General features: G+C 59.8%; 2 protein-coding genes across 2 annotated transcripts; both read right to left on the reverse strand.

Moving 5' to 3' along the window:
* Positions 1–578: 578 nt before the first annotated feature.
* LOC107320658 (mucin-5B-like) lies at positions 579–6,849 on the reverse strand. The gene is made up of 11 exons (XM_015876750.2): positions 6,748–6,849; positions 5,835–5,942; positions 4,092–5,711; positions 3,901–4,013; positions 3,766–3,824; positions 3,526–3,683; positions 3,278–3,434; positions 3,010–3,201; positions 2,715–2,918; positions 2,152–2,305; positions 579–2,049 (listed from the first exon to the last, which is right to left on the reverse strand). Exons 1-11 carry the CDS (start codon positions 6,779–6,781, stop codon positions 1,975–1,977), a joined length of 2,874 nt encoding a protein of 957 aa, XP_015732236.1. The 5' UTR covers positions 6,782–6,849; the 3' UTR covers positions 579–1,974.
* Positions 6,850–8,028: 1,179 nt separating this feature from the next.
* Positions 8,029–9,910, reverse strand: NDUFAB1 (NADH:ubiquinone oxidoreductase subunit AB1). The gene is made up of 4 exons (XM_015876945.1): positions 9,592–9,910; positions 9,427–9,514; positions 8,821–8,932; positions 8,029–8,201 (listed from the first exon to the last, which is right to left on the reverse strand). Exons 1-3 carry the CDS (start codon positions 9,862–9,864, stop codon positions 8,841–8,843), a joined length of 453 nt encoding a protein of 150 aa, XP_015732431.1. The 5' UTR covers positions 9,865–9,910; the 3' UTR covers positions 8,029–8,201; positions 8,821–8,840.
* Positions 9,911–9,958: the final 48 nt, after the last annotated feature.

Below are 9,958 nucleotides of genomic sequence, written 5' to 3' on the forward strand. Positions count from 1 at the left end.
GGGGTTTGCCCTTATTGGGGAACCCTCCTTGTTTACAGAATCGTTGTGAGGTGTTTTTTTTTTTGTTTTGCTTTTCTTTTTTTTGGGGGGGGGGGGGGGGAGGGGGTTTGTTTTTGTTTTTGGAGAAGAAAAACTAAAAGAAATGTTTACTCTTCCATCCTTTTAAAACATTTGTAAAAAGACAAAAAAAGAAAAAAAAAAGAAAAAAAAGAAAAAAAAATGGAGAATGAAAATAAATAATAATAATAATAAAAAAAAAAAAAGATGCTTTCTATCTCTGGGAATAACCAACAGTGTTTGGCCATGTCCTTTTGTTTTCTAGTCCTGTCTCCTAAATCAAAGAGCATGGCTCTCAGGAAAAACCAGTTTCCCCAGTCAAAACTCCTTGTAGTTTCTTATAGGAAAAAAAAACATTAAAAAAAGACAAAAAAAAAAAAAAAAAAAGACAAAAAAACTCAACTTTTCGCACTGATGATCCTTATTATTGCTCTGTAAGACTTTTCTCTCTGCCAAAAAAACAACAACAACAACAACACGCTTCGAGCTGGAGTTGTGGACGTCCTGCTTTCTGACGCTGTCCTTTTTTCCTTAGTGAGTGCTGGTGGTTTGCTAATGATCCGTAGCTCTACGATCCTTTTTTGTAATCCCATCCAGAGTGGCTGTTTTCTGCTCCTGTGACTGTGTTAACGTTGAACTGTCGTACCTTAAAGCCGAACTGAGTTAACTATGCATTACTGTAACCAAGCGATTGGGCTTACAGAATCGTTTGTTGTTATACCAAGTTTTAAATGTTCGAAAAGTTCTCTCGCAAATAAGTTGAAACGAGTTCCATCTCTTTGCCACACAAGGTGTTATGGATGCTTGTTTAGTCGGCGCGTTCCAGACTAGGCAAGGGTAAAAAAGAAACAGAACCTTTTAACAGTGCAGAAATCGCCATCATTTCATTGCCTTGATTCTAACTGTTTGTGTCCCAAGATGCAAAAGAAGTCAGTGGCTTTTAACTGTTTACAAATAGAATGTGATTGTAAAATGTACAGTTTGGTTGTGTTTGAATTATGAAGTTTCTCCAGATATGAATAAATCATGATGTTTTTGGCTGCTCAGCATATAACTGTCTATTTTTTGTGACTTTATTTGTAGGCTGTTTTCTATACGACGAAGGTATCGCACCATATAGCTCTGTATCCCCATAGGTCCAATTTTTCTTTTAGCCTCCCGATTTCTTTTCCTTTGTTTAATTTTAATGAACAAATCTGTGTTTTTATCCTCGCAAAACTCTCCCTCAGCACCTGCTGGGAGCTGAGAATCTTTAAGTGCAGAAACCTGCAGCTTGCTTTTCCTTTTCTATTTGAGCACCTTTGGAATCAACCCCGTTGCCCTCCCTCCATAAGCTTCCACTGCCCCCCCCCCACCATTTGTGCCCAGCAGATGCTCAAGAGGACACTTGCAAATAAGGAGAGCATTTTGGAAAATAAACTTTTAATGCTTAAAACGTACTGGTGTTTAAATTTATACCTCATTTACATTAATCGTGACAAACGATGCAGCAGCGCTTACTTTGTATTTCACTTCACAGTGGCTTTAGCTTGTTCTGAAATGGCTATAGGGCAGACCATGTATGTACATAGTATGATGTGACTTCAACAGTCTGTTTAGCCTTTACTTTCAAACTGCCGGATGTAAGTCATTAACTCTGTTGGATGCCAGCATTGTGTGTTATTGGACACTTCTCTGTACCTACTCGCTTATGAACGACGCTGTCCCAGCCCACGCTGGCTCCCGAGTCTGCTCTGACCCCGGTGAAACCGTTGCCTGATAATCTTTCAGGACTCCGCATCGAGTGGAACTGACATCACACCCGCGTTGATTGTATTGTCAAAGTGTTTGGACTTCTTTCACTGAGCTTGTTACGTGGAAATAAAATGTGGTTGGTTTTAAAGCTGATGCTTGGTGCCGTGCTTCACTCTGTAGCGCTCAGGCCGTCCAACTCCGCTCCAGTGTGGACAGCTCCATCCCATCGCAGAAGGAGCGCGGCCGCCTGCCTGGATGCTGGGAGAGAAGGGGGCTGAAAGGGGGGGGCTCTACCTATATCCCCTATTTTGGATGGGTTGATGTGACCCCTGTGCCCCCCAGCTTTGGCCTGACACTCACCAGTTGCTGCCTGGAGAGCTGCTGCAGGAGGGAGAAGGGCGCCCAGGGGCTGGGCTCCACGGGCCAGCTGGACACCGAGATGTCACTGGCTTTGCCTGAGTCCACCATGGGCTCGTTCACGCTGCTGCAGCTCGTGTCCCAGCCGTACTGGAAGCTGGTGGCAAAACACACTGGGAGTGAATCAGAATAGAGCTGGAAGGGGGTCAAGATATCTACCCGGCACAGCAACCCCAGGGCCCTTGGGACAGTGATGGAGCCCTGGGCCGTTGTGCTGGAGCTGCAGCCGGATGGAGCTGTTCTGAGAGTGGCGGTGCCAAAGGTACTGGGGGTACTGGGGGAGCAGCTGGGAGCTTCCCGCTCCCTTATTGCATTATAACCACTAGAGTAAATTACAAGCCCGTATTCCCGCTGCAGCTCCGAGCCTTTCTGCACCGCTCTTTACATAGGAGGAAACCACCCCTCCCCGCTCCGTGCCGCACAAGGTCTCTGCGCCGCCGGACTTGAGATCCCGCGTGGTGCTGAGCTCGGCCCCGCAGCTCCCCGTCCCGCAGCCCCGCACGTACCCGTGCCCACGGGCGGGCGGCTCCGGACACCGCGCGGCGCCGAGCGGGTCCCGGCGGCAGCAGCAGCCGTCGTCCGGGAGGTGCAGGTGCAGGAGCTCCTCGGAGCGGCTGAAGGCGGGGTTGTCCAGCGAACTGCCCGAGCCCGGCCACGAGCGCGCCCAGTGCGGGACCGCGGCCTCGTCCGGGCGGCAGAAGCGGCGGTAGCTGCGGGCGGTGAGCGCTGCGGAGCTCCGGGGCACCGTCCGTCCCCAGGGGCCGTTCGTTCGGCCCCGCTCCCCGCCCCGCCCGCACCCACCTGCTGCGGCCTTGCTCGGCCCGCGCCTCCCGCAGCAGCGCCCGGAACCTGCGGACCACGGCGGCCCCGACGGCGACCCCCAGGAGGACGACGCCGAGCAGAGCGCCCGCGGCCGCGCCCAGCAGCCCCGACAGCGTCACCCGCCGCTCGCAGCGCAGCCCCACGAACCAAACGTCGCTGCCCGCGGGGCACCTGCGTGGGGATGCGGGGCGCTGAGCGGAGAACACGCGGGGCGACGGGGAAGGAGGGAGGGCGGGGAGGCACCCACCGGCACAACGGGCCGCGGCCGCGGGGATGCGCGCACACGCCGTGGTTGCGGCAGTAGTCGCGGTGGCAGAGGGACGTGCACGTGGCGTTCCCGTCTGATCCCACGACGCAGGCGAAGCCGTCGGGGCAGGAGAACAGCGCGGCGCAGGGCTCCGGAGCTGCGGGGAGAACGGGACAGAGGACGGGGGGGCGGTGCCGCTTCACACCCCCCGACGGCCGCCGGGCCCCGCGCCCCCCGCCCGCACTCACCGCGCGCCTCGTGCCGCACGACTCGGGCTGTGCCCACCGCCGTCGTTCCGCCGGAGCGCAGCGCCGCGTCCAGGAGCGCGCCCAGCGCCGCCGCCCGCACGAGCTCGGCCGCGAACAGCGCGTCGTAGCGCAGCTCCACCCGACGGGCTCTGCCCTCCCTGCGGGACACGGCACTGCGGCTGCGCCCCAAAACTCCCCGCACCAACGCGGTATCGCCGGGCACCGCGGGGCCGTCCCTACCTGACGGCCGTCACCTCGAGGCGCACGAAGCCGGGCACCGCCGCCAGCCGGGCCGTCACCTGCGTGGGAGCCACGGGAGCCGTTCGGGACCGTCCCCGAGCCACCCTCCAACCCGCTGGGCGGCCCCACGCTCACCGTCCGGTTGAAGCCGCTCAGCAGCACGTGGCGCTCGTGGGACGTCGGGTCGCGCAGGGCGGGCACGAAGGTCATGTCCAGCGCCAGCTCGCAGGGCACGCGCAGGAGGGACGCTGCGGGGACGGGAGGAAGCTCAGCATCGCCACCACCCCCCGCACCGGCGGCTCCGGGAGGGTCACCCCGCGGCCCACCTCGCAGCAGCGGCGGTTGATCCTCCGTGATGAACACCGGGGTGGCCCTTCCTGCTGCCGCCGGGTTTGGTGTCACACACGTGGGGCCGGCGTGGGGCCGCTCCGTGGGGCTGCTTTGTGGCTGGGGCGACTCTGCATCTCTGGGGGGGTCTGTGGGCTGATGGGGGGAGCCTGGCACCACACGGGGCCCCCGCGTCAGCTCCTCCACAGCCCCCTGACATGCAGCAGTGCTGGGCTCCGGCAGGGCTGTCCTCTCATCCCTGAGCAATGTGGGGCTGGTGGCAGTATCCGTGCTGGTGGCTGTGGCTGTGGCTGTGCTGGCAACAGTGGTGGTGATGCTGGTGGTGGTGGTGATGCTGCTGATAGAGCTAATGGCAAAGCTAAGCAGCAGTGGAGACGATGAGGGCTGGGTCAGGGCTGGCTGCAGTGGGGAGCTGGGGGCTGCGGGAAGGGTTGTGCTCAGTGGTGCAGTCACTGCCCAAGGTTCAGCATCACCTGCCCACACCGGGACCTGAGGGCTCACAGCATGTTCATGCCCTGGGGACGCTACTGGGGGGGTGTCTGCAGTGGGGCTGAGCCCCAGGGAGAGCTGTGGGCCTGGTGAGGTTGGGGCTTCCCTTGGCAAGGCTGAGATATGCCAGGTTTGGTTCATGGGGTCACGGTTGGGCCCAGGGGGACCCTGAGTGCTGGGCAGCACCAACACCTCTGTGGTCAGGTCTGGGGCTCCCTCAAGGCCAGGGGACATCACCCCTGTGGCAGTGGCTGTGGTGCTGTGGTCAGGAGGTAGATGTGACTCCATGGGCAGTAGGGCCGTGCTGGCCCCAGGGCCCCTGGGATGCCATATCAGTCCTCCACGGCCACCAACCCCTGGGGACAGCATAGAGGGGTGGGAGGTGGCATGAGGACCCAGCCAGGCCATGGTTGTCCCCTGCAATGGGTGGGACTCTCCTGCTGGTCCTGTCCCTGCCAGCACTTGATGCATCCGTCCTAGTTCCCCAGGGGAGCTCTGCAGATTCTGCATCCCCCCCACAAAAGGCAGCGTCCCACTCGTCCCTGGCATAGGGCTGTCTGTTGTGTGGCCCTGGGGGGTCCCTGCTCTGCTGTCACTGGGCAGGATGGTGGCACCCCTGCCCTGTGGCTTCAGGTACGAGGGGCTGGTTGAGCCCCCCCAGCTCTGTGTGAACTCTGTCCTCATAGTGCTGGGGGTTCCCCGCTGCCCCCCAGTGCTGCTGGACACCGTTACATGGGACAACGAATGCAAGAGGGTCCTCTGTGAGGCTGGGGCACTTTCTGCCTTCTCATTTCCTATGGGCTCAGGCCGGGGGGCAGCGCTGATGGCTGGAGCTGTGCTCAGCTCCACGGTGACCGCTGTGAGCCCCCAGGCAGGGCTGTCCCCGGGGCGTGTGGGAGACGTTCTGTCTCTGTCTGCAGCTGCATCAGTGGTACCAGCAGAGAGTGAATTTTGCGCCTCGGTGCTCACTCCATCCCGCACTGCAGGGCCCGTCCCAGCCTCCCCGGGGCTGCTGCTGGTGCCGGGGGGCTCAGCGGTCCCGGGTGGGGTCCCAGGGAAGGGGAACAGCTCAGCCTCTGTTTGCAGCCACCCCGCTCCGTGCTGCGGATCTGTGGGCAGAGGCAGCAGAACGCTGGGGAATGCGGAGCCCGGCGGGCACCCTCCGGCAAAGCACCGGCCAACGGGGCCACCCCGCGGGCAAAGGACCCGTGGGCCCCATGGCGGCACGGTACCTGTCCTGCAGCGCTGCCCTGGGTGGGCGCAGGGGGCGGCCGTGCCCCGCGTGGAGCCCGTCCCACCGCCGAGAGCGGGGCAGAGCCGCGCGCAGCAGCCCACGAGCACTGCGGGGTGAACGGATCGAGCGTCAGCGCCGAGCTCAGCCCCGGGGACACGTCGGGGTTCGGCCCGTCCCGCGACCTCGAGCCCCCGAAGGCGCCGCCCTCAAACCCGCACGAGCCCGAGGAGCTGCCAGGAATCGGCCGCACGTTGCGGGCACGGAGCCGCGGGGCTGAGCCGAGCGTGAAGCGTTTTCCGCTTTTTGAGCTCAGCTCCCGCGGGGCAGCGGCGGGTGTGGGACCGTGTGTGCGCCGGGATCATTTCCTGCCAAGGGAACAGCGCGGGCATCGCTCGGCGCCCGCCTGGAACCCGCCGCCTTTGTCTCGGTGCACGGAACGGAGCCGCTGCCCCGCGCTGCCGCTGCCGGCCCCGGAGCTGCGCGGCCCCCGGGCACCGCACGGACGGGACGGAGCGCGGAGGAAGGACCCGCTCGGCCCGGCGCCCTCCGACCCCCCGCCCCGCGGTGCCGGCACGGGGACGCGCACGAGGACAAACGCCGCCCGGCGCGGGGTGGGGACGCGCATCCCCCGGGGAAAACGGGGCCGCGGCCGCCGCCCGTCAATGTGCGGACGGAGCCGGGGGGCACCGGGCGCTGCGGGGGGTCCCGGACCCTCTCCCGCCACACGTGGCTGCCCCGGGGCCGCCCCCGCCCCCTGCCCCGAGCTGAGCTGAGCTCCCTGCGGGCGCCGGGCCCGGCCGAGAGAAGCCGATGCCGCGCGGTGACGGCCCCGGGCACCGCAGCTCCCCGCAGCCCTTCCCGCCCTGTCGCGGTGCGGGGTCTCGGTCCCGTTGGGGGCTCCCTTCATTCACCTGCGGCGGCGACGAGCCGCGGGACGCGCTCCATGATGCTGCTGCTGCTGCTGCTGCCGGCGGCGGCTCCGGAGCGCAGGAAGCCCCCGCCCGTTCCCGCTGTCGCGGGGCGGAGGCGCCCGGAGCCGCAGCCCCCGGCCCGGCCCGGCCCAGCGGGGAGCGGCGGGGATGGGGCGGGCCCGGCTGCGGGCGGAACCCGGCCCTGCGGCACCCGCGGGCGTCGAACGGGGACCCGAAGCCGCGATCTCCCCCGGGGCTGCCCGTCCCCGCCCGTGGCCACATCCCTCGGACGCTGCTCAGCTCCTCCCGGGGCTGGGAAGGACCCGAGGTCCCCGTCGCCGCCCTCCCGGCAGCTGCAGCTTGACCCGGCCAAGGCTCTCACACACCGACCCCAACACGAGCTGTGACCGGGTACCACCCCAATGAGAGCCGACACGAGTGATTTCTCCCGTTTCCATTGCACGGCCCGTTCAGAGAGTATTTCACAGTTCGTTTAAAGAGGAAAGAGCTGTTTCTGATGGCCAGAGCCTTTCACTCAATGAAAGCAAAACACGGGCAATGTGGAGCAGTGGGAGACCCTCGGGCCGGGGACACACGGCAATCTTAAAAGTGAAATGTGGATCTACAGAGGAGGCTCTGAAAACAAAGCACCCAACCTACATTAAGGCTCCATGTGGAGCTTGTTTTCCACCACCCCATCACCCAGATTGCCAGAGGAAGACACGTTATCAACTGACCCTTCTTGGCCCACAGCCCAGCAGTGCCTCTTTGACATAGAAAAGCATTTCTTGGCTGAGAAGAAAAACTGCACAGCATCCAGAAATAACTTTTCTTACTTTCTTTTCCCTGTCTCAAGTGAGATTGAAAGCAAACCTCCCATGATGGGCTGTGCTTACCCACACACCGATGTGGTTTTGCTTTCCAGCAGCAGGTATTGCCATGCTCTCCTCTAAGTTCCACTGAGAGAGCAGAAGCAAAAAACGGGACTCATTTTTAGCAGCATTGATGAAATAAATAGTAAAGGTAGAAAAAAAGAGCATCTTATTGGAAAGAATAGGCACTATGAGCAGTGAGAGCACAGCGCTCAGCTCAGCAGCAGAGGCTGCACTGCTAGTACTAGAGCTCTTCATGTCTGCCACACAAGGAGCCCTCCAGGCTGTGCAGCTGAAGCTGGCAGCTCACAGCACAACGAGCCCCTATATCAAGCCCCTGTATCTCATACCCTAAAGACCAGCCCCAATGGGCTGCAACTGTGAAACAAAAGAGGCATCAACACTACCATGGTCTTATATATTTATTCCTTTTTTTCTCTCGTTTTCAAAGGACAACACATTCAGACAGCTTTAAATACAACGTCCAAGTATCCAAGTACAACTTTCTGATGAAAGCAGCAGCAGTGCAGCGTGTGCGCTTATACCCACTGACATCAAGGCCATCCTAGTGGTAGACACCTCCTGTTAAAGAAAACCATCCACACATTCAGTAATTCATCAGCTGAAAGCTACAACATTAAGGAACGAAACAGGCTGGTCTGGCAGAGACGTGGTAAGTACCAAAGAACACCAATAGAAGCCACATACACAGTGACACAAGTCTTACACCCTTCTTTTCTCATCCATTCGTGGCTCAGATAGAGCTGCAAACAGGCACAGCTCCTTCACTGACCCTTTACACCTCAACCCCATGGAGGATGGAGGGAGGGGGGAGGTGAGAAGCGTGTACAAGAGCAACAAACAGGAATCTGCCTCAACGTGCTACAGCTGCACACAGCCCTAAGGCCACCGCTCATTTCCCCTGCAGCCCTCAAGTGCCTCAGGCTGCCGCTGGAATAAACCCTTTCCTGATCGTTTCCTTTCCTGCCGCCGTCCCAGGCTGTGACTGTAGAGAAAGCAGCTGCAGCAGCTCAGAGCTGTGCTGTCAGCCACCCCTAGAGAGCGCTGCTCAGCACCTCTGCGAGCAGCCAAAGAGCTCTGAAGGATGGACTCAAAGTCAGTTCATCTACTAACACACTGGTGGATTCCTGCACCTCTTGCAGTGGCACAGAGACCCCTGTGGACGCACGTTTACACTTACTCTGCTTTAGAGAACTGCTTTTATTCATAAACATCCTTCTTATCCGCGATGTAATCTACAATCTCTTGTGGACACATCAATTTTTCTGCATCTCCATCAGGAATTTCAAAGCCTGGAAGAAAACACAGAGATTGAGCCCAAAACGAGGGAAATGGGAGCAAGGCTGAAGGAAGCAATTCCTGCTGGGTCTGATGATGTCTGCAATAATAAAATAAACACACAGAGGCTGCTTTTCCACTGCAGCATCTTGTTCCTACAATGAGACTCAGGCTGTGCTTTGCCTTATGTGACACTGACTGTGGGTAGAAGGCAAGGCAGAAGCAGCAGGGGCTGCAGAGTTAGACAGTGTCCCTAAGCACCACTGAAGCTATCAGTGCCTAATGAGGGCTATGAGGGCTCCCACAGAACACAGAAATGGGATGTTTTGGGTAACTGCAGACAAGCAGGAGCCAAAGCCCCGCGGGTTGAGTTTGCTGTTGAGCACTTATAGAACAAACAGAGCCAACTGCATGGGATGGGGAGCAGTGAATGAGCTCAGAAGCACAGCCCAGCACACAGCGGCTGTTCTATCTGTACTAACACCCCGTGCACGCAATGCACCATTACCGAACTCATCCTCCATGGCCATGATGATCTCCACTTGGTCCAGGCTGTCCAGCCCCAGGTCCTTCATGAAATGCGCCTCTGCCGTCAGCTGTGGGCACACACACACACACACACATTAATACCCGTATCAGGTCAGTTCCCGTTCCCCGCCCCGTCCCCGTTCACCTTCTCGGGGTCGATCTTGTCGTACAGTTTCAGCACGTACAGGACTCGCTCCTTGATATCGGCCAACGTCAGCGGGGGCAGCTCCGAGTATTGGCGGCACAGCGCAGGGCCCAACCGCGACACCGGCGGCACCGTGCGGAGCAATGAGGGCTGAGGGACCCGAGGATGGGCGGGACAGAGCGTGCCCAGAGCGGAGCGGGGAACCGGGAGGGCGGCGGGGATGGAGCGGGGCAACAAGCGGCGGACACAGGCCGAGAGGACACGGGCCGCCATGGTGACCTGAACCCAGCAGCCCCAGCGCCAACACCGGAACCACGTGTGCTCAGAGCGGCGGCGAGCGGAGAGCAGCGCCCCCTGGCGGCGGGAG

The sequence above is a fragment of the Coturnix japonica genome, chromosome 14 (genome assembly GCF_001577835.2).
Source record: "Coturnix japonica isolate 7356 chromosome 14, Coturnix japonica 2.1, whole genome shotgun sequence".
Taxonomy (NCBI): Eukaryota; Metazoa; Chordata; class Aves; order Galliformes; family Phasianidae; genus Coturnix; species Coturnix japonica.

Bases quoted from the DNA above. Each gene is read 5' to 3' on its own strand.
- LOC107320658 (XM_015876750.2), bottom strand. From the start codon at position 6,781: ATGGAGCGCGTCCCGCGGCTCGTCGCCGCCGCAG. The intron at 4,014-4,091 runs GTGGGCCGCGGG...CCGTCCCCGCAG, and splicing joins TCAACCGCCGCTGCTGCGAG to CGTCCCTCCTGCGCGTGCCC. The intron at 3,435-3,525 runs GTGAGTGCGGGC...TTCTCCCCGCAG, and splicing joins CGTGCGGCACGAGGCGCGCG to CTCCGGAGCCCTGCGCCGCG.
- NDUFAB1 (XM_015876945.1), bottom strand. From the start codon at position 9,864: ATGGCGGCCCGTGTCCTCTCGGCCTGTGTCCGCCGCTTGTTGCCCCGC. The intron at 9,515-9,591 runs GTGAACGGGGAC...GTGTGCCCACAG, and splicing joins ACAAGATCGACCCCGAGAAG to CTGACGGCAGAGGCGCATTT. The intron at 8,933-9,426 runs GTAATGGTGCAT...GTTTTCTTCCAG, and splicing joins GGCCATGGAGGATGAGTTCG to GCTTTGAAATTCCTGATGGA.